The sequence below is a fragment of the Phyllobates terribilis genome, unplaced genomic scaffold, assembly GCF_046119375.1.
Source record: "Phyllobates terribilis strain yellow unplaced genomic scaffold, ASM4611937v1 Scaffold_43__1_contigs__length_10536358, whole genome shotgun sequence".
Classification (NCBI taxonomy): domain Eukaryota; kingdom Metazoa; phylum Chordata; class Amphibia; order Anura; family Dendrobatidae; genus Phyllobates; species Phyllobates terribilis.
The window spans coordinates 7358470-7381718 of NW_027362803.1; the positions used below are offsets into that span (position 1 = coordinate 7358470).

The 23249-nt window shown below is 45.4% G+C and overlaps 1 protein-coding gene across 1 annotated transcript in view; it reads right to left on the reverse strand.

The window, feature by feature from the left end:
• Positions 1–21335: 21335 nt before the first annotated feature.
• Positions 21336–23249, reverse strand: part of LOC141191443 (uncharacterized) — a 46838-nt gene continuing 44924 nt past the window's right edge. Inside the window, exon 16 of the mRNA XM_073661337.1 lies at positions 21336–22197. Within this exon, the coding sequence (XP_073517438.1) occupies positions 21407–22197 (791 nt within the window). The 3' untranslated portion in view covers positions 21336–21406. The remainder of the gene's footprint in view (positions 22198–23249) is intronic.

Here is a 23249-nt window from a genome sequence, read left to right on the forward strand (position 1 = left end):
GTAGGTTAAAAGTCCAAGCAGAGACATATTGTCCATACAGGCTTACAGCCCAAGAGTGGCATATCTAGTGGTAGCGTAGCGTAGTTTCCCATCATACGAAGGTGACCTTGTCGTGGTTGATGGGCACACATAAATTGGCCAAATTATGCGCAAAAAAACTTCATTTTTCAAAGTGACATTAGTCTAGATACAATATTTCTTATATATTCATGTATGGAGTGCCGAAGTTCTTTTTGCAATTGAGATGACTTTTTTCTTCAGAGCACCCGAATAGACCAGTGAGCGACCCCTCTCTTTTTTTCTATTAATCATTTTTGGGATCCCGCTCCTGGAGCATTGCAGCAGGTACGTGTTCACACTATTAGAAGTTTGACAGCTTTTTTTCTGACCATGTGTCCCTCCCAATCAGTCACAGGTGGTTTTAACTAGCTCTACCAGCCCATACATTGTAGGTTAAAAGCCCAAGCAGAGACATATTGTCCATACAGGCTTACAGCCCAAGAGTGGCAAATCTAGTGGTAGCGTAGCGTAGTTTCCCATCATACGAAGGTGACCTTGTCGTGGTTGATGGGCACACATAAATTGGCCAAATTATGCGCAAAAAAACTTCATTTTTCAAAGTGACATTAGTCTAGATACAATATTTCTTATATATTCATGTATGGAGTGCCGAAGTTCTTTTTGCAATTGAGATGACTTTTTTCTTCAGAGCACCCGAATAGACCAGTGAGCGACCCCTCTCTTTTTTTCTATTAATCATTTTTGGGATCCCGCTCCTGGAGCATTGCAGCAGGTACGTGTTCACACTATTAGAAGTTTGACAGCTTTTTTTCTGACCATGTGTCCCTCCCATTCAGTCACAGGTGGTTTTAACTAGCTCTACCAGCCCATACATTGTAGGTTAAAAGCCCAAGCAGAGACATATTGTCCATACAGGCTTACAGCCCAAGAGTGGCATATCTAGTGGTAGCGTAGCGTAGTTTCCCATCATACGAAGGTGACCTTGTCGTGGTTGATGGGCACACATAAATTGGCCAAATTATGCGCAAAAAAACTTCATTTTTCAAAGTGACATTAGTCTAGATACAATATTTCTTATATATTCATGTATGGAGTGCCGAAGTTCTTTTTGCAATTGAGATGACTTTTTTCTTCAGAGCACCCGAATAGACCAGTGAGCGACCCCTCTCTTTTTTTCTATTAAGTGAACACCGTCGGGCCGTATGAGGCCTGCTTTATCTCCTTCCAGTTGTCGGTGTCGTATCACTACACCGCCTCTGTCTCTTCTAAATTTTGCCATCCGAATATTTATTACCCGCCTTGTCCATTCAATGGCCGTGATGTCTCGCGCACCTTGCCATACCGCTATCGGCACAATCTCTGACCATACTATAGCTAATTTTGTGAAAAATTCTCTGAAGCGCTCAGTGTCTAGTTTCATTATTGCCATTAGTTATGCGCTCTTGTGATGACCTAGGTTGTTTCCCCCGGCCTGTATAACTAAGATGACCGGACCTCTTGCCTCTCTCCCTACCTTGATTACCTCCATTAGTACCTGTGGCCATAGCAGGCCTCTAATACCTCTCCAGTTGAAATATGTGTTATGAAACTCTAATTTCCTCCCGCCTGGGCGGACTTTCGCCCTTTTTTGTGCCCAATATATATACGAGTGGTCTATCACTCACACTGTTGGCTTAGCGTCACCTGTAAAAGAAACAAACCACGTTAGGATATCAAGTCCGGTCTTATGTATCTCGCCAAACACGTGGCTCGCCATCTCCCTATCCTCTGAACTTCCGTTTCTGACAGTCCTTCTCTTGCTGCTTCCGTGGCCGCACCTATGCGGAATGAGTGTGTTCCGTACTCTTTGGGGTGGTTCCCTGCCGATGTTAGGCATTTATTAAATATAGCTTGGAACAGGTATCTTGATAATGGCGTTCCATCAATGTGTGATAGGAAGAAATTACTTTGTGATCTGATGGTTAGATATGTTTTTACTATTGTTACCCGACTCAGTGTACCGTTTGTGGGTTGTAGAAGTACCCAAGTACCCCTGCCCGCTGGAACCGTTTTCGATTGGTGTATGCGTAGACGTATTGCATTATTGGCTATGACTACGTCCTGGTGTAATAAGCCTCCACTGGTGGTAATTTTGGATTGAGGGACTAATTCGCTTATACATAGCGCCCCGAAGAAGGCGATCACAAATGCAGTAGACATTAGTGTTGCTTCAAATTGTGAGTGTCATGTTAATGGTGTTAGGGATAAGATGTGAGAAATCAGTTTTAGTGACACGGGACGGGATGTCTACATTCCTGACTTGGCTGACCCCTTTTCCACCCTTTTATGGATTGTCTGATGATGAATCTTTGTCACATCTCCCCAATTCAGTAGTTGGAAGTGAAATGCTACTCCGGTCAGACACCGCTGAGCTGACGCTCCTGATATGCCCCTCATCATTAGCTGGTGGAGAAATTCTATGGTGACTTGTGATCTGGCTTGTTCACATTGGTCAACCCGTCTGCCTGCTACTAGTCGTGTCCACTCTTCCCATGCCTTACCGTATGCTTGCCACGTTGACGGGGCAACTGACGCTCTGATTAATGGCATCAACTATTCACCACTAGATCCCATAGGGAGGGTGGGCAACTGTTGCCCGATGGGTGGGCGTTGTGGAAGAGCTCTGTGAAAATCTGCCAATTGAATTGTTATAAAGCGTTAGCAGCAGCTTTATACCCCTCAGCATAGTGGCTAGCACGGACCCATACAATGTGTTTTAGGCACAGGAATGCTAGCCTGCGTAGTAGGCCTAGCACTGGGAGAGACGATGATGCCATCTTATTAATGCAGTGCGCTAGGCTGGTGTTTTGTGTTATGAAGCGTATATTTCTGTTAGCCAGGCGCACGCCCCATATTTCTATTGCTACCACTATTGGGAAAAATTATTTTCAGGGCTAGATGCAGCTAAAAATTATTATTAATTTCAAAGCTGGTGGAGCTTGGTATAGATGGCCTAATACAATGAGTCCCACACACTGCTAGAAGCCCAAATATTTTTTCAGAGCTAGATGCAGATAAAAATTATTTTTAATTTGCAACCTGATGGAGGTCAGTATAGATGAACTAATAGACCCAGTCCCACACACTGCTAGAAGCCCAAATATTTTTTCAGAGCTAGATGCAGAAAAAAATTATATTCAATTTGCAACCTGATGGAGGTCAGTATAGATGGACTAATAGACCAAGTCCCACACACAGCTAGAAGCCCAAATATTTTTTCAGAGTTAGATGCAGATAACAAATATTTTTAATTTGCAACCTGATGGAGGTCAGTATAGATGGACTAATAGAGAAAGTCCCACACACTGCTAGAAGGCCAAATATTTTTTAAGAGCTAGATGCAGAAAAAAATTATATTCAGTTTGCAACCTGATGGAGGTCAGTATAGATGGACTAATAGAACAAGTCCCACACACTGCTAGAAGCCCAAATTTTTTTTCAGAGGTAGATGCAGAAAAAAATTATATTCAATTTGCAACCTGATGGAGGTCAGTATAGATGGACTAATAAAATGATGCTATGCCCAAAAGATTTTACTTCACTAGGTGCAGTAAAAAAATTGGTATTCTATACACAGGTGGTATATCTTGCAACACAGATAGGCTACTCCACTGACTAACACACTCTGCAATAGGCCAAAAAGGATTAGCTTTGCTAGATTCAGCCAAATGCTGTGAAAAAAACTTGCACAGCACTGGCACAGACCTGCCTGGCAAAAACTGATAGGAACTGATGTAACCTAGTCCTGAAAAGGACTGCAATTACAATTAGTCTTTACTCCCACAATCTATCCATTTAAGTGCACAGACCTGCCTGATAAAAGTCGTAGGAAATGCTGTAACCTAGTCCTTAAAAGGACTGCAATCACAACTATTCCCTACTCCCAAGCTATCTGTAGATTTGTGCGAAAATTGGCTTGAAATTAACAAGGTATAGCGCACACAGCAACAGCGGTGCCGTCTAACACGCAGCTGCAGCAGTGAGAAAATGGTGGCGACGGGGAAAATGGCTTGGTCTTATAGGGCAAGGACATGTGACATACACTGCCAATGACACATGCCCTTGCTTGTGTGAAAAAAAGCACTTCGCTCCGTGTGTGCGCTGCTGATAGGCTGACAGATTGCACCTCTCCACTGTAAATGCGGGAAAGAGAAAAAAAAATGGAGATCTTCATTATTCCTGCAGAGATCCATCCCCTGCCCCTCCCCCCACCCCACTGAACACTCAAACTGCGTATTAACATTAATTTTCATCATTACTGAGAAAAAATCCAGTTATGATTTTGGTGCACGAACAGTTATCGAACATAACCTCGAACAGCCGAATTTTTCTCAAATCGTTCGTGTTCGCCGAACTTCTCGAACACCGCCCAAAACAGCTCGAATTTGAGATTGGCGAACAGTTCGAGTCGAACAACGCTCATCTCTAGTCACTGCCTCATACATTGTCCTTTTTTGCCAATTCATAATTTTTCCTGATATCTCCTATTAGTGTGGTGGTTCCATCAGTATTCAGCTAAATTGGTTCCAAACACACTATATAGGAGTAGATAGAGAAATTTTTTTGGTCTTGCAGCGCTAGTGCACAGTGCTCTGCATCTGTACTGTTCACCGCTGTCTGCAAGGTCTGGTGTGTGAGTGCAGCTCACCCTGTAGTGTGTGCTTCAACCACGTCTGGTTGTAGTGCACTCAGTGTGTGTCACTGCCTCATACATTGTCCTTTTTTGCCAATTCATAATTTTTCCTGATTTCTCCTATTAGTGTGGTGGTTCCATCCGTATTCAGCTAAATTGGTTCCAAACACACTATATAGGAGTTGTTAGAGGAGCCTTTCTGCAGCATTGGGCCCTGCAGCCCCAGCCAGATTAGTATTAGCCTATTTTTTGCAGCCTCCTCTATTGCATTGTAGGTTACCTTCCTACAATGTAATAGCTACAAAAAGTTTGTGATACTATCGTTATTAAATCTTTAGGCACATCCAGTGTCTTTTTGTGACAAAAAAAAAACTAAATAAAGTTCACCAAACACTCCACTTTACAGTTGTGTAGGCCACATTAGCTCATATTAAAGTCTAGTCCACACTTTATAAAATTAGTGTTTCTTATACCTGTTAGCAGCTGTTCAGGAATAAGCACACTAAGCCCTTAGTACTTTTCTGCCTATCTTTATCAGTCTACCAAGATGAAGAAGGCAGGGAGTAAGGCATGTGGTCGTGGGCGTGGGCGTGGAGTTTCTGCAGGGAGAGAACGTGAGGATTCTGTGCCTGCAGGGAGAGGACGTGGGGATTCTGAGCCTGCTGCGGGCACCAGTGACTCAGCATCCCCCAGTTTTACCAGGGAACAGTCCTTTATGCGCAGCTTTGTAGGAGCTAGCCGTACCCCACTGCTGCGCGAGGACCAAATTGAAGCCGTTGTCGGATGGATGGCAGCTAACGCATCGACTTCAATTAGTTCCAGATCCTCTCAGGTCCTGAGCACTGAAGAGCACCCATCTGTCTCTTCACCACCTGCCAAATTGCCCAGGCAGTCAGAGAGCCCTGGACAGGAGCCATCTCTACTTCTGTTCTCTGAATCTCTTGGCTTGGAAAGAGGGGGCCAGCCAAGCAGAATTCGAGAATTTGAAGAAGAGGTAGTATGCAGTGATGCGCAACCGTTTTGTCTCTCTGAATCTGAAGAGGCGGGTGGGCCAGTGCCTATGGTCAGCAGCACACCTCAGTACGCATCTGATGATGAGACTCAGGTGCCACTTTCTGGTGCGTACTGTGCTGTCGAGACTACCCAGGAGAAGCAGTTGTTTGAAGAGGGTGGTGTAGATGATGAGGTCCTTGACCCATCATGGCGTGAGGGACAGGAAGGTGGTGGGAGCAGCTCTGAGGAAGAGATTCCCCGAACGGCCCAAAAAGGAGGGAGAGGGAGGGGGCAGACTTGGTTGCCTGTAGCCTCCACTTCGGCACCCATTAGGAGCATGGCTCTTCCGAAATCCAAAGCGGGCGCTCCCAAGACTTGCAGTGCCTGGTCCTTTTTTGACACAGTTGCAGATGACATTTGCTTTGTCAAATGCAAGCTGTGTAATCAGAAGGTGAAAAGAGGGAAAAGTGTCAGCAACCTCAATACCACAAATATGTGGAAACATGTGCGGACCAAGCACGTGGTGGAGTTACAAAAACACACTGAAGACCTAGGCCAACCTACAGCGCCACCTACCACCTCTTCAGCTCGTGTTGTAGCCTCTTCCTTCAGCTCACACACAGCTGGTTCGGCTTCCTCACAGGATCGCCATGGAAGAATCTCTGGCACTGTTGTACAGAGACACAGTGTAATTCCACCCACAGCACCACTTTCCCAGTCATCCTCACACTCCCAGGCCAGACTACAGCCATCGTTAGCACAGGCATGGGAGAAAAGGCGCCCATACTCGGCAAACCACTCCCGACCACAGGCTCTGAATGCTGGCATTGCTAAACTACTGGCCCTTGAAATGCTATTATTCAGGCTGGTGGAGACTGACACATTCCGTAACTTTATGGCATTGGCAGTCCCACAATACAACGTGCCCAGCCGATTTTATTTCAGCAGGCAAGCCGTCCCTGCCCTGCAACATCATGTGGAGGGAAAAATTAAACATGCGCTACAAAACGCCGTCAGTAGCAAGGTCCACCTGACCACCGATGCGTGGACCAGTAAGCATGGACAGGGACGATACCTTTCCCTCACTGCCCATTGGGTAAATGTTGTGGAGCCGGGTACAGATCTTGAGAGTGGCGCTGTACGTGTTCTGCCAACTCCAAGGATTGCAGGAATCCAGTCTGTACACATTGACTCCTCCTCATACTCCAGTTCCTCTGAATCAGCGCTGCAGGAGCCGTCACGGTCTACCTCCACATCGACCCGTGAACGGTTACCTGTTATGGTGACCAATATGAGCACAGCTGTGGCCAAACGTCAACAGGCCGTATTAAAATTAATTTCTTTGGGGAATCGCAGCCACACAGCGCAGGAGCTCTGGAATGCCATCAAGCAGCAGAGCGACGTGTGGTTTGTGCCAGCGAATCTCCAGCCAGGCATGGTAGTGTGTGACAATGGCCGAAATCTGGCGGCAGCTCTGGGCCTAGGCAACCTCACTCACATCCCATGTCTGGCACATGTGCTCAACTTGGTCGTGCAGAGTTTTTTGAGCGACTATCCGGATCTTGATGCACTGTTTCACAAGGTCCGCATAGAGTGCACTCACTTGCGGCATTCCAGCAATGCAAGATCACGCATTGCAGCTCTGCAGCGCCGATTACGTCTTCCGGAACATCGCATCATATGTGACCTACCCACCAGGTGGAATTCAACGTTACATATGTTGGAGAGGTTGTGTGAGCAGCAGGCAGCAGTAATGGAGTACCAGCTGCAGCAGGCGCAAACAAGTCGCAGTGCGCGCCGTTCACACTTCACCACCACTGAGTGGGCCTCTATGAAGGACATTTGCCACGTTTTGCGTGCCTTCGATTATTCCACGCGGATGGCGAGTGCAGATGATGCACTAGTTAGCATGACTATCCCCCTTATCTGCCTGCTTGAAAAAACACTGCAAGCACTAAGGGACGAGGTTTTGGAAGAGGTGGAGGATGAGGAGTCACAAATGCCATCTGCTTCTCTACAGTCTGCGCAACGTGGTTCCTCGCAAAGGCCTAGGCAGGGGACACTTTGGGAGGAGGATGAGGAGGAGTCAATGGATGAGGAAGACATCTGTCCAGAGGAGGGAGGTACACAATGCTCTAGTAGTCAGTATCTAGAGCGAGGGTGGGGTGATGCAGAGCAGACAGAGATCACGCCTCAAGCAGGGGACAGCGTTTCTTGGCCAGTTGGCAGTCTGCAGCACATGGTTGATTTCATGCTGCAGTGCCTGAGAAACGACCGCCGCATCGCCCACATTCTCAACACGGCTGATTATTGGGTGTCCACCCTCCTAGATCCTCGCTACCGGGACAACTTACAAAGCCTCATAACACCGTTGAACCGGGAGCGTAAAATGCGGGAGTACCAAGACGCACTGGTGCATTCCATCATGTTCTCCATTCCAACCGAGAGCAGTGCTGCTAGTGCTTTACAAAGCAGCTCAGTGCGTCGAGGCAGTGGTGGAAGCTCTGCACAAAGAGGGAGCAGAAGCAGCGCCTCAGCACAAGGCAAGACCAGTATGGCCGAAATGTGGCAAAGTTTTGTGTCCCCGCCGCCACAAATGTCTACACCATCACAGACGGCTCCAGTCAGCAGGAGGCAACGTTTCCATCAGATGGTGACAGACTACATGTCTTGCCCTCTTAGTGTACTCCCAGACGGCTCTTCTCCCTTCAAGTTTTGGGTCTGTAAGCTGGATGCATGGCCAGAGCTTAGTCAGTATGCATTGGAGGTGCTAGCTTGCCCTGCTGCTAGTGTATTATCGGAACGCGTCTTTAGTGCCGCAGGTGGTGTACTAACAGACCGTCGCATGCGACTATCCTCCGATAACGTTGACCGGCTTACTTTTCTCAAAATGAACAAGGCCTGGATCTCTCATGAATTTGCCAGTCCTCTTCCAGAATAAATAATTGGTTGGCAACAGTATCCAGGTCTCCTGTTGTGTTCATGTTTCTACCACCTGAACTGTAATCCCTGAGCTCCAACACCGCCAGTTGGCGCTCGGAAGTGCCGTCTGCACAGTCAACACTCGCTGCCGTGTTATTGGGGTTCAGTAACGTCAGCTGTTCTCCTGCTGTGCGGACGGCAATTTCTCCTGCTCTGTCCACATTCTCACTACTACAGATTTTAAAGTTGCTCCAATTACACCTCTGGCTCCTCTGTTTTCAGTATTATCCCTGAGCTCCAACACCGCCAGTTGGCGCTCGGAAGTGCCGTCTGCACAGTCAACACTTGCTGCCGTGTTATTGGGGTTCAGTAATGTCAGCTGTTCCCCTGCTGTGCGGACGGCAATTTCTCCTGCTCTGTCCACATCCACTGTACTACTGATTTAAAACCTCCTCCAAATACACCTCTGGCTCCTCTGTTTTCAGTATTATCCCTGAGCTCCAACACCGCCAGTTGGCGCTCGGAAGTGCCGTCTGCACAGTCAACACTTGCTGCCGTGTTATTGGGGTTCAGTAACGTCAGCTGTTCCCCTGCTGTGCGGACGGCAATTTCTCCTGCTCTGTCCACATTCTCACTACTACAGATTTTAAAGTTGCTCTAATTACACCTCTGGCTCCTCTGTTTTCAGTATTATCCCTGAGCTCCAACACCGCCAGTTGGTGCACGGAAGTGCCGTCTGCACAGTCAACACTTGCTGCCGTGTTATTGGGGTTCAGTAACGTCAGCTGTTCCCCTGCTGTGCGGACGGCAATTTCTCCTGCTCTGTCCACATTCTCACTACTACAGATTTTAAAGTTGCTCCAATTACACCTCTGGCTCCTCTGTTTTCAGTATTATCCCTGAGCTCCAACACCGCCAGTTGGCGCACGGAAGTGCCGTCTGCACAGTCAACACTTGCTGCCGTGTTATTGGGGTTCAGTAATGTCAGCTGTTCCCCTGCTGTGCGGACGGCAATTTCTCCTGCTCTGTCCACATTCTCACTACAGATTTTAAAGTTGCTCCAATTACACCTCTGGCTCCTCTGTTTTCAGTATTATCCCTGAGCTCCAACACCGCCAGTTGGCGCACGGAAGTGCCGTCTGCACAGTCAACACTTGCTGCCGTGTTATTGGGGTTCAGTAACGTCAGCTGTTCCCCTGCTGTGTGTCCGGCAAATTCTCCTGCTTTATCCACATCCACTGTACTACTGATTTAAAACTTGCTCCAATTACACCTCTGGCTCCACTCTGTTTTTAGTATTTACCCTGGGTTCCAGCACCGCCAGCTGGTTCTCGGCAGTGCCTTTGGATTAGGTGCCTCCTTCTCGGTATCCAAGTTCCACCAACGTCTGCTGGTCCTTGGTAGTGCTTTCTGGCACAGGTACCTCCTGCTTAGTAACCGAGTTCCAGTACAGTCAGCTGGTCTTCGGCAGTTCCATTGGCTCTTGTACCTTCTGCTACCCATCCGGGTTCCAGTACCGTCAGCTTGTTCTCGGCAGTGACTTTGGCATGGGTACTCCCTCCTGCCCAGCCTGGTTCCAGCACGCCAGCTGTTTCCGGGTAGTGTCAACGTCACTTTGCCTCCAATGCGTTGTCCTGTCGTGTTGCGGTCGGGAAAGCCGACTCTATGGTGCCTGCAGTTTAGGTGACTCCTATGTGGGCTGCGGGATCTGGCAATGAAGGCTGGTTCCATAGTGCCAATAAGACAAGCACCCCCTGTAGGACTGTGGGTTTTGGTAACTGCGGCCGGCTCGCGGCCTTGAACTTTTTTTTACATGGGTACCTTCTGCTACCCATCCGGGTTCCAGTACCGTCAGCTGGTTCTCGGCAGTGCCTTTGGATTAGGTGCCTCCTTCTCGGTATCCAAGTTCCACCAACGTCTGCTGGTCCTTGGTAGTGCTTTCTGGCACAGGTACCTCCTGCTTAGTAACCGAGTTCCAGTACCGTCAGCTGGTTCTCGGCAGTGACTTTGGCATGGGTACTCCCTCCTGCCCAGCCTGGTTCCAGCACGCCAGCTGTTTCCGGGTAGTGTCAACGTCACTTTGCCTCCAATACGTTGTCCTGTCGTGTTGCGGTCGGGTTAGCCGACTCTATGGTGCCTGCAGTTTAGGTGACTCCTATGTGGGCTGCGGGATCTGGCAATGAAGGCTGGTTCCATAGTGCCAATAGGACAAGCACCCCCTGTAGGACTGTGGGTTTTGGTAACTGCGGCCGGCTCGCGGCCTTGAACTTTTTTTTACATGGGTACCTTCTGCTACCCATCCGGGTTCCAGTACCGTCAGCTGGTTCTCGGCAGTGCCTTTGGATTAGGTGCCTCCTTCTCGGTATCCAAGTTCTACCAACGTCTGCTGGTCCTTGGTAGTGCTTTCTGGCACAGGTACCTCCTGCTTAGTAACCAAGTTCCAGTACCGTCAGCTGGTCTTCGGCAGTTCCATTGGCTCTTGTACCTTCTGCTATCCATCCAGGTTCCAGTACCGTCAGCTGGTCCTCGGTAGTTCCTCAGCTTTCTTGTACCTTCTGCTACATTTCCAAGTTCAAGCTTTTTGAAATGGTTCTTGGTAATCACTCTAGATCTCCCTGACGAGGACCCTGAAGACGAGGACCCTGAAGACCAACCCTAAGAAGACATGGACCCCGAAGACGACGACCCTGAAGACGAGGACCCTGAAGACCACCCCGAAGAAGACGAGGACCCTGAAGACCACCCCGAAGAAGACGAGGACCCTGAAGACCACCCCGAAGACGAGGACCCTGAAGACCACCCCGAAGAAGACGAGGACCCCGAAGACGAGGACCCAGAAGACCAACCCGAAGAAGACGAGGACACCGAAGACGAGGACCCCCGAAGACGAAGACCCTGAAGACCACCCCGAAGAAGACCAAGAAGATGACCCTGAAGAAGTTGACCAAGAGGACAAAGAAGAGAAGACAAGCACCAAGATACAGAAGAACAAGAGACAGAAAACCAAGAAGCAGAAATACAAGAAGCTGCAGAACAAAAAGCGGAAGAACATTAAGCATAAGACTAAAAATCAGAGCAAAATATAATATCTAAATTATAAGCAGAAGATGACTAAGCAGTGTATGGGGGTGAGTCCGTTCCTCCTCGTGGTGCCCCTGGAAAAGACCTGCTGCTGCAGGCCAAACTGAACACGGACAAATCCTGTTGTAAATCTTTTGTGACGGGCAGAATGAAAGGTGTAATGTCCAACCTTTTATAGATAACAACTACAGGAATGCCTGCCGCAAATAAGAATATGATGAAGATGAAGAAGATGAAGAAGTAGAATATAAAGAATGTAAAAAAAAAGAATAATACGAAGAAGGTGAAGAAGAAGAAGATGAAGAAGGTGAAGAAGTGGATGAAAAAGATGCTGAGGATGATGAAGGAGAAAGTGTGGGAGAAGTAAAAAAGAAGGTGAAGAGCATGGAAGTAGTGAAACATAAATATCTGACAAAATATAAAAATACTTAACATAGTCAATATTTCCATAACTCAGAACGTCTTAAAAAAATATATATTAATTCCTGCTATTCCATTTGATTGGGCTAAACCTCTATGCCTTTATTGTCTCCCCCACCTCCCCCAATACATTCTACATTATTCTTAGTTGTTTTCCTTCATGTAGAATTAACCTACAAGGAAAGAAAGGGTTTATTTTCATTCCGATATTTCTGTCCCATTGACTTGCATTGGTTTCCGGTATCGGAATCGGCGATATCCGATACTTTTTCGGTATCGGTCCGATCCAATCCGATCCGATATTTCCCGATATCGGAAGGTATCGCTCAACACTATTGATAACATTTTGGGATGGATGTGACGTTTTGATAGCTTCTTACAACATTTTTTGGGCTGTTGCAGCAAACAAAAATCCTACAATTTTGGTGTTTTGATTTTTTTTTCTGTTTATGGTGTTTACTGATCAGATTATTTTTATATTCTGATAGATCGGACTTTTATGGACGAAGCAATGCCATGTGTAATTTTTTATTATCTTTATTTTTTATGGGGGAAAAAATAAGGTGATTTGAATTTTTTTTCCCACCATCTATTGGTCTCCTTAGGGGACTTAAACCTGGGATCATTTGATCATTTGTACTATATGCAGCAATACCAAAGTATTGCTGTATGTCAAAGATTGCAGCCGGGGTGGCGGTGGTGGGGGGTTTCGTCACTTAACCCATCCGCTGTTATCTTTAGAGAGAATAGCTGTCTGCTACCCCCTATCGTCCGGACAATTGACCGACGATTAACAGAGGAGGCTGCAGGCTATTTTCACTAATAGGCCGGTTATCGGGAAACCAACAGTGTGCGAATGGTATATACACATCAGATTCCAAAGTATGTATATACCTCCAATACGGTCACTGCGAACTCCACGTTAACCCAAGTACTACTCACTGCCACCACGTGTCGTGTTTTATACAGGCTGACTGGAGGCCTGGTTCTGGTAGCGTATGGTTTCGGGGTGCAGGTTACAGAACAAAAGGAACAGAACCATTACATTTTATATTTAATCCAAAATGATAGGCAGTGTTTATAAAAAAATCTACAAAACATTTTACAAAGGGGACAAAGCAATACAGCATATACAATTGCATAAAATAAAACAGGATTAACGAAAGATCTTACTACGCCGATCACAGAGATGATTCAGCTTAGTGGATGAAAGCAATGCGATTGAAAACGTCTGGTTAAAGGGATCAAGCCTACACTGGTAAGTATCTTCCTCAGCATTGAACACAGATCATAATTCACATTGACCTTTTATCAGCACCTGAGTTAAACCAACACACCCCCCTTGATGACATCAGGTGGGCCAGCTTGTGGGATGTTCCCAGCCCTTCAAGATTTTATAAAATTAACATTAACAATATCTTAATATATTAATATATTAACAGACAGTCGCTCTGGATCTGGCTGCAGAAGGTCACTACATTTGGCATTGCAGACACCTTCTTAATCCTTCTTACTTTTGGGCCCAGCGGCAACCTCCCTCCTGCTCTGATTGACACATCCTAGTCTGGGTGTTTATAAACTCTCAGTCTGCTTCAGGGAGTCGCCGGTGATATTCTCATTTACCCTTGTGAAGGCTTGGAGCAATAGCTGTCGGCTAGCTTCCTCTCTGGTACCCTTGGAGGACGTTTGGTGTTGTCTCTGTGGTGTCTGCTCCCCCCTTTATCTCCCTTGTTGTCTTTAGTTTATAGTGGGGACTGACCAGGGCTCACACCCCCATCTAGGGCCTAGCTTTAAGGCTATACAGGGATTAGGTTTCCTGTTCGGCGATAGGTGCAGAATCTATATAGGGACGGTAGGACAGGTAAGGTGATATTAGATCTTCCGAGGGGTCTCCACTCCCCCTTTTCCTCGCATTTGGGCTACCCTCCCCTCATCCCTTCATGTTGTACTACTACTTTCCCACACAGTGTGTGACATTATCACCGGCCATGCATGTGTATGTATGTATATAATATTATATATATATATATATATATATATATATATATATATATATATATATATATATATATGTATATATATATATATATATATATATATATATATATATATATATATATATATATATATATATATACTGACATTTTTGGGGGTTTTAGTTTTTTTTCCCTTGGTTCATGTATCCCATTGCTGAGCTGTCAGAGCAGCTGCACAGGCAGTCTCTGGAGGTGACGGACCTCCGCTATGAGGTTCAGCAGCCACAACTGCAGCTGCGGATCCCGAATGTTGGGGTCTTTGCAGGAAGGCCGGTCCAGCTTGAACCCAAGGTTGCTATCCCGGACAGGTTTTCAGGAGGTAGGGACAAGTTTTTTGTGTTCAAGGAAGCTTGCAAACTGTATTTTAAACTCTGCAGGTAGGCCGGTCCAGCTTGAAGCCAAGGTTGCCCTCCCGGACAGGTTTTCAGGAGGTAGGGACAAGTTTTTTGTGTTCAAGGAAGCTTGCAAACTGTATTTTAAACTCTGCAGGTAGGCCGGTCCAGCTTGAACCCAAGGTTGCCCTCCCGGACAGGTTTTCAGGAGGTAGGGACAAGTTTTTTGTGTTCAAGGAAGCTTGCAAACTGTATTTTAAACTCTGCAGGTAGGCCGGTCCAGCTTGAAGCCAAGGTTGCCCTCCCGGACAGGTTTTCAGGAGGTAGGGACAAGTTTTTTGTGTTCAAGGAAGCTTGCAAACTGTATTTTAAACTTCGCCCTTACTCCTCCGGAAATTAGGACAACCGAGTGGGAATTGTGATCTCACTGCTGCAAGGAGATCCGCAATCCTGGGCTTTCTCTTTGCCGCAGGGTTCGGTTTGTCTCCAGTCTGGGGAGGGGTTTTTTGGGGCTCTAGCCCTCATTTATGATGACCCTGACCGAATAACCTTGGCCGAGTCCAGGTTGCATCGCCTTCATCAGGGAAATCGGTCAGTGGAGACGTAGAGCTCAGAATTCCGCAGATGGGCGACTGATACAAAATGGAATGACCCAGCTCTTAGAAGCCAATTTTGTCAGGGCCTTACTGAAAAGTTGAAAGATGCTTTGGCAGTATATGAAACCCCAGAGTCCTTGGAGGCTGCCATGTTGTTGGCTAGACGTGTTGATAGACGCCTTTGGGATGGGTGGGTGAGACCACCTTCTCCGGAGCCTTCTTTTTGGGGTAATGCTCCTTTGCTGGGGGGGGGGCGGTCTGGCATTGAACCAGCATGGGGGGAGGTGGAAGAACTCATCCAGTTAGGAGGTGCCTCTGCCTCGTACATTTCACCGGAGATCCGCAAAAAGAAGGGAAAATGTTTTTTTGTGTGGAAAAAAGGGACATTTTATTGGGACCTGTCCTTCGATTCCTAAGCAAAAGGAAACTTGATTAACCTTTGGTAGTCTGGAGTCGAATAAGCAAGGGGTGCATTTATCGTCAACCAGCAGTTCCCGGTTTGTCCGGACAGCAGAGGTGATGCTAAAGAGCAGAACTGAGAAAATGTTTGTGTTTGACAGTGAAGCTGGAGTCAGCATGGTTGATGCTGAGTTTGTGAGAACTCATGGTCTTCCTTGCTGTACTTAAAGGGGAATTCCCATCTCCAAATTCCTATCCCAATATGTAGGAGATGTAATAATAATATTAGCAAATACCTTCAATTAAAAATGTAGTATAGTATTTCTGATTTGCTATGCCACTTACCTCATGTGCAATACAGGACCTTAAGTATCCACGGTTACGACCACTAGAAGCTAGCTGTCACTTTATCAGTGGACGTAACCATGGATACCCAAGGTCTTGCAATGCCTGCACATGAGGAAAGAGACATAGTGAATCAAAAATACTATACTACATTTCTAATTGGCGGTATTTGCTAATATTATTATTATTACACCTACTACATATTGGGATAGGATCTTGGAGATGGGAATACCCCTTTAAGCTAAGCCCATTCCCATCTTCGCCATTGACTCAGCGCCACTTGCACAAAAAGCTCTGACTCAGATTGTACATGGTGTAAAACTGAGGGTGGGGTCGGTTCATTGTGAGATAATTCCTTGCTATGTCCTGGACGATCTTCTCACCCAAATTGTTTTGGGTCTACCCTGGTTGGTAAAACATAATCCGTTGGTGGATTGGCAATCCAGGGAGATCATTGAGTGGGGAGATTACTGCCATGAGAACTGTTTAAATATTTCCCTTTCTACAGTTTCTACAGAGACCTTACCTGCATTTTGTTCTGGTTTTAAGGACGTTTTTTCTGAGAGGGGGTGTCAAGATTTGCCTCCTTATTGTGCATATGACTGCCCTATTAACTTGACCCCCAGAGCTAAACCACCAAAGTCCAGACTGTATAATTTTTCTGGCCCTGAGAGACAAGCCATGAAAGGTTTAATTGCGGAAAGTCTGGAGAAGGGACATATCAGACCCTCATCTTCGCCCCTGGCGGCAGGGTTCTTCTTCATGAAGAAAAAAAGATGGAGGTCTACGTTTAGATTTCCGGGAATTAAATCAAATTACCATCCGGGATCCATCCCCTCTTCCTCTGATTCCAGATTTGTTCAGCCAGGTTGTGGGAGCTAAGGTGTTCTCCAAGTTGGATTTAAGGGGAGCATACAATCTGGTTAGAATCAGAGAGGGCGATGAATGGAAAACAGCGTTCAATATCCCTGAAGGGCATTTCAAGTCTGGTTATGCCTTTCGGTCTTACCAATGCACCTGCGGTATTCCAGCATTTCATAAATTATATTTTCCATCATTTGATGGGCAGGTTTGAGGTGGTCTATCTGGATGACATTTTGGTTTACTCGCCAGATTTTGAGACACGTTAAACAGGTGCTTCAGATATTAAGGGATAACAAACTATATGCCAAACTAGAAAACTCCAGGATGTGCAGTTTTTGGGGTACCTGTTGTCATCTTCGGGTTTTCGGATGGATCTGGAGAAGATCCGTGCGGTCCTTGATTGGGACCGTCCCGAGAACCTGAATGCTCTACAACGTTTTCTGGGCTTTACTAATTTTTACCGGAAATTCATCCAAAAATATTCAGTAATTGTGAAACCCCTGACATGACAAGGGGTCTGATTTTTCCAAATGGTCGGATGCCTCCCTGCAGGCTTTTTCCTCCCTGAAGAGCTGTTTTGCCACTGCACCTATACTCAGTCAACCGGATGTTTCCCAATTCTTTATTGTGGAAGTTGATGAGTCGGAGTTGTGGAAGTTGATGAGTTGGTGCTGTGTTTTCTCAGGGACTGACCAGTGCTCACCCCACCCCCCTCCCTATCTAGGGCCTAGCTCTAGGGATATACAGGGATTAGGTTTACTGTTCGGCAATAGGTGCGGAACCTATATAGGGACAGTAGGACAGGTAGGGTGATATTAGATCTGCCTAGAGTCTCCACTCCCCCTTTCCCTAGCATTTGGGCTACCCTCCCCTCATCCCTTCGTGTTGTACTTAGTCTTTCCCACACTGTGTGTGACAGTTATCTGTCCACTATTGATTTGTGGCTTATAGGCAGGTCTTACAGCTATGAGAAAATGTGCCTATTCTTCCCCTGTTCGCCATGAAGCTGAAAATGTATGTCCTATCACTATCTGATCTCTATGAGCTGAGCTTTGATATTCAGAATTTTCCATCAGTGTCTGTTGCAGGTATAATATTTCCTTTACAGGGAAGAAAAGTTTAATTTCAAGTCAGGATGTATTTCCTGTGGACAAAAGAGGCTTCTTCCACTTCTGTGTCTATGTGTAAGCACGTCCCCATTATTCTCCGACCCTCAGAAAAGACCTTCCTCGTCCAATTACCATGTCTATACTATAAATCTCAGTCTTTCACACAAAAGACATCCTCGTTGGCACTTGGATTTCAAAAGGACTTCCCGAATTTTAAATTAGGACTCCTCACTACACCATATCTTAAATGTGAGGTTGTGAAGGATGGTGGGAGTTAATGGCAGCCCACAATCATCCTGTAAGCATGTGTAATTGTAACGAGACACCTCGCCAGCATCAAACAAAGGAGTTACACCCCCACCAGCTAGCTGGTGAGCTACTACAGGTAGACCACCTGTGGATCCAAGCCATTCGGTCTCCCTTCGTTTCAGACAGCAATAATCCTATATCGAGTTATGGAAATACTATAGGTATAGGTAATAGATTTCCGAGATCCCCAGGACATGGTGAATGTCCGCCTGGGTCTCGTCTCAGTCTAGCACATAGGGATGGGAGATGCATAATACAGCTATTCGGAAATCCAGAGGACCGCTGTATTTAGTCTCCACGCGTAGCAGCGGTCCGGCTGGATCCGATGGCGCCAGAACTGCCACCCTAGGATCGTTCATTAAGGAGATATTACCCATCTTAAGTTCTGGAGTTTCTAGCTGCTAGAGGCCAGGGGAGGGGATTTAGGTCCAGCCCAGGGGGCAGGAATGGAATGACCCAGAGAGGTTAAATGCTCCTGCAGATTTTGGCCTAGGGCTTTTTTCTCTGGGAGGTCACGATGACATATTGTGTGGGGAGAAATCATGCAACAGAGGGGACCACAAGCCTCCCATGTCGCAGCCCCTCCCCCGCAAGCCACACTCTTAATACCTGCATACTTTTGTACTACTACTATTGTATTTGCATCTCTGACAATTATATATGTATAACCCTTGTGTATATAGTGTATTGTCTAGTGTGCCCTTAAGGCGATGAAATATATAATTTAACCTTGGGCTGCTCTTATCAGGATCCATGAATAGACATCCGTTGGTTCAGCTAATTCTCATGCTACTAAGGCTGATTTCTGGCCCGATATAGTTACCGCTTACGGATTGGGGCTTATATCGAATAGGAACTGGTGGTGGCGCTACCGGGCTAATAAAGTTTGTTTTCACTGGGGCTAGTGGAAGGGGCCTCTTAGGGGTGTTAGCGAGTGTGATGCCATATCAGTGACTGAGTGGGCCACCTCTTCTCACTCTTGGTACCTTCCTGAACCTGTGAGGACAGGGGGCGTCTGTGTAAAATCGTATCAATCTGACCTTACTTGTCCCTAAGGAGTGCAGACCGTCATGTTGGTGCAAAGTGTGGATCTGTATCACGTGATCAGTCTGACGTAATAATGATGTCAGGCAGGTGGCGAGGTGTGGATCCATCACAGTTGTCCTGTTATCAAAAGAGGTTGGTAGATTGTAAGCCCTCTTTCCTACTGCAAATCTGTGTGAATGGAGTGAATGCCCCTTCACTGCACTGGCTTTAGGAATCTTAATATTTTCTACGACACTGTATATATCAAAAATCACGGTTCCCTGTGAAGCCTAGCCACGGAAGATCACTCTTTAATGGAAGTCCACATGCATGTGGACTTCCATTAAAGAAGGTTTAATCAACACGTGACTGCCAGGATTCATCATTTGTTACATGCTGTTACTTCTCCACGTGCACCACAGCATTTATGCGGAGTGCCGACCCTAATTAAAATTGATTCAACAGATCTCTGGCTGCCATAGCAATCTGGCAGAGCTACGCAATCGTGTCACTTAGACTGTTGATGGGCGCATGCGTGCTGTTAATGCTGCTATCAGAGATTCACAGGAGCAGTCAACAAATGCGAGCAGAGCTCTGCTTCACCTGCAACAATTAGAGGCAGATCCTGGCTGTGTGTTACAGCCATTACTTAACGGGTATGGGGTGGGCTCACCCTGTGAACCAGCTATCGACTTGCGCTTTATATGTATGGCGGATGCTGGTAAGGGGTTAAAAATATAATTAAAGCACTGCCTCCTTTTTCAAATTCTTTTTTAAATGTTACTCAACAAATGGGGCACAACTTTTAGGGCAGTAATGCTCCAGAGTCAAAAATATTGTTCAGCTATGAGGTGGGGGGTATGGGAGGGTTTCGATAATTGGTAAATTTTCTAGAGCAAGTTACCGTATATTAAATTTTAGAATTGTGCAAAAAATGGGCATAGCCTAGCGGAAGGTGGCGTGGCCATTCACAGTCCAATAAATTCACTAGAGTTGAGGCTAAAGACTCACAGGACCCTGGTCCACGGACCACATCACTAGTCCAGAGCCCTGTGAACTTATTCTTACCTAATGGTATTACCATCCCTATTGCCTCTTCTGATCTGTTTGCTCTACACAATGACTCAGAAGAGGTACCAGGAGGTTGGTTCACAGGGGATCTGGTGCAGTAGCCACATACTATAGATGTGCCTGCTGGACCAGTGTCTTGCAAATCTTTCTCAACTTTAGTGAATCAATTGGGCTGCGATTGGCCATAACTTGTGCTGAGCTAACGTGCTCAGATAACGTGTTACCCTAGCATGCTCAATCTTATCCGAGTATTTTCGGCGTGCTCGGCTAATATGTTTGCCTCCCTGAGGCTACAAGTTTTCAGGCGGTAGACAGACACCACATATGCAGGCAATCCCCACACGTGTTGCGTCTGTCTACCGCCGGAAAACATGCAGCCGCAGGAAGGCAAACAAATTAGTCGAGCATGGCGAAAATACTCGAATAAGACTGAGCATGCTCGGATAACACGTTATCCAAGCACGTTCGCTCAACAGCAGTTATGAACCCTTCACCTGAGCTATACCCAAGCTTTTGGAAAAGTGAAAGTCTACACAATTCGTGAAAGTTGTAAATGTGTTGCGCCACTAATCATCACTAGTGGAGGTGGTCCGGATTGTAGCCACTTTTTACAACCTCAACATGAACTAATGCAGTGTTTTAAGCAGGAGCTGTTTAAAGAAGCTACATAAAGATTCCACATGGACTAATGACTGGAAAGATTTTTGTAGGGCCTCTGTATATGGGAACTCAGCAGCAGATCCCAAGACTCAAATTTCCAAACATTTTCTTACTTGCTCTGAGGGAAACCAAAAGTACAACCATGTAAATGCAGTTTAAGTATTATTTTATGTGACTATATATATATATATATATATATATATATATATATATATATATATATATATATATATATATATATACACACATACACACATATATACATAAACACACACACACATTTTAAGAGAGACCTAAATCCTTCATTTAATTGCTACAAGGGACTAATCATTTTAGTGAGCCATGTACTGGTAGACGTCAACCAGCTTTAGCACTAACTCTTGCCTAGGTAGTCACATGAAGCAATGAACTTCATAGAATACTCCTTCCACAACAGTTTGTTTATTAGTAGAAGACAATTACATGGACAATGACCAGTACAACCACTAAAACGTAGAATTCTACTCCGTCCAAAAACTATCTAATACATGTGGAAAGAAAGTCTATATCTTCATAAATGATTGCGACTTTTCTGATGTCTAATGAGATGGGCCTTCTGGGTAAAACTTTTATTGCATTGAAGACAACAAAATGGCTTTTCCCCTGTGTGAACACGCACATGTTTGAGAAGTCTAGACTTGCTTGTAAAGCCTTTCCCGCATTCAGAACACGGAAATGGTTTCTCCCCAGTGTGTATTCTCTGATGCTCTACAAGATGAGATTTATTCTTGAAACATTTCCCACATTCCGAACATGGGAATGGCTTCTCTCCTGTGTGCACTCGAAGATGTTCAAGAAGGTTGGACTTTGTGGAAAACCTTTTCCCACACTGAGAGCATAAGAATGGCTTATCACCTGTGTGAATCTTTAAATGGTTTGCAAGATTAAATTTCTCCTTAAAACACAGCCCACATTCATAGCACAAATATGGCTTATCACCTCTGTGAATTCTCAGATGTTTGTTGAGATGCCATTTATATCGGAAATGTTTTCCACACTCTGGACATGGAAATGATTTCACAACAGAGTTAGATGCGAAGGTAAAATCATTATGAGGATAGGAACCTGAATATATTGCATTAACTAGGTGGCCTGAATTGTAAGTAATATGTGATGGATCACAGGAAAAGCTTCCATGTATGGTGGAGTCATATGAGAGGCCTAAGCCATGAGGGAATGAGTGTATATTGGAGGCAATAGGATTTGCTTCAAAAAAATTTCCTCTGCTAGTCACCTCTTCTGCTCCGCAGTGGGAGTATGCATCAAGACGTCTCTTCAACTTGTTTTTGCTCTGGTTTCTGCCTGCCAGGAATTAGACAAAATAAAAGTAAAAATAATTATTGCATTATTTTAGAAACTAACCCCTTCAAAGACTCAGGAAAATGATAGATACTTACAGGTAACTTGATTTTCCCAAAACCCATGACGGCAGTTGAGAGAAAGGGGAATCTGCCCTATCACTGGACAGGAAACCAAGAGAAAAAAAAACAACAAGGCCACTCCCACCTTCAGTGGTTTCCAAGAAGTCAAGTAGGAGTCGCCCAAAATCATCATCATCACCACCACCACGATTTATACATTCATTCACTCAAGCTCATTCTTCACTTTGAGAAAGACCAAAACCTCAACAACCACAAATAGGCTAAAAAGGTCCTATAAATCAATGGGGGTTTATAAGAATCATGAAGCCAATGGAAATACTCCCATACAAGAAGAAAATTAAATAGATAAATCTTTATTGAAACAATTACATTAAAATACACTAGTATATAAAATCAGATAAAAAAGACAAACAGCAGGAATAAATAACAGGTAAGTACAAATAGATAATGAACACTTAAAAAGACGATCTAAGTATTTTATGTACATAAGTTATGAAACAGATGAATTTTAAAATGACTAAAAAGCCATATGGAGAAAAGTATACAATGGGGAAAAAAGTATTTAGTCAGCCACCATTTGTGCAAGTTCTCCCACTTAAAAAGATGCGAGAGGCCTGTAATTGACATCATAGGTAGACCTCAACTATGAGAGACAAAATGAGAAAACAAATCCTGAAAATCACATTGTCTGATTTGGGAAGAATTTTTTTTCACATTTTGGTGGAAAATAAGTATTTGGTCAATTACAAACAAGCAAGATTTCTGGCTTGTTACTTCTTCTTTGAGGCTGTGTGCCCACGATGTGTTTTTTAAGCGTTTCCGCAGTGGCAAAAACGCTGCAGAAACACTTAAAAAACGCATGGTAGAAGGCCTGCCATGTTCCCCAATGATAATCTGCATGTGCTGTGCACATCCTGCGGAAATTTCCGCAGCGGATTATCATTGCGGAAAAATCCGCAGCATGTCCATTAA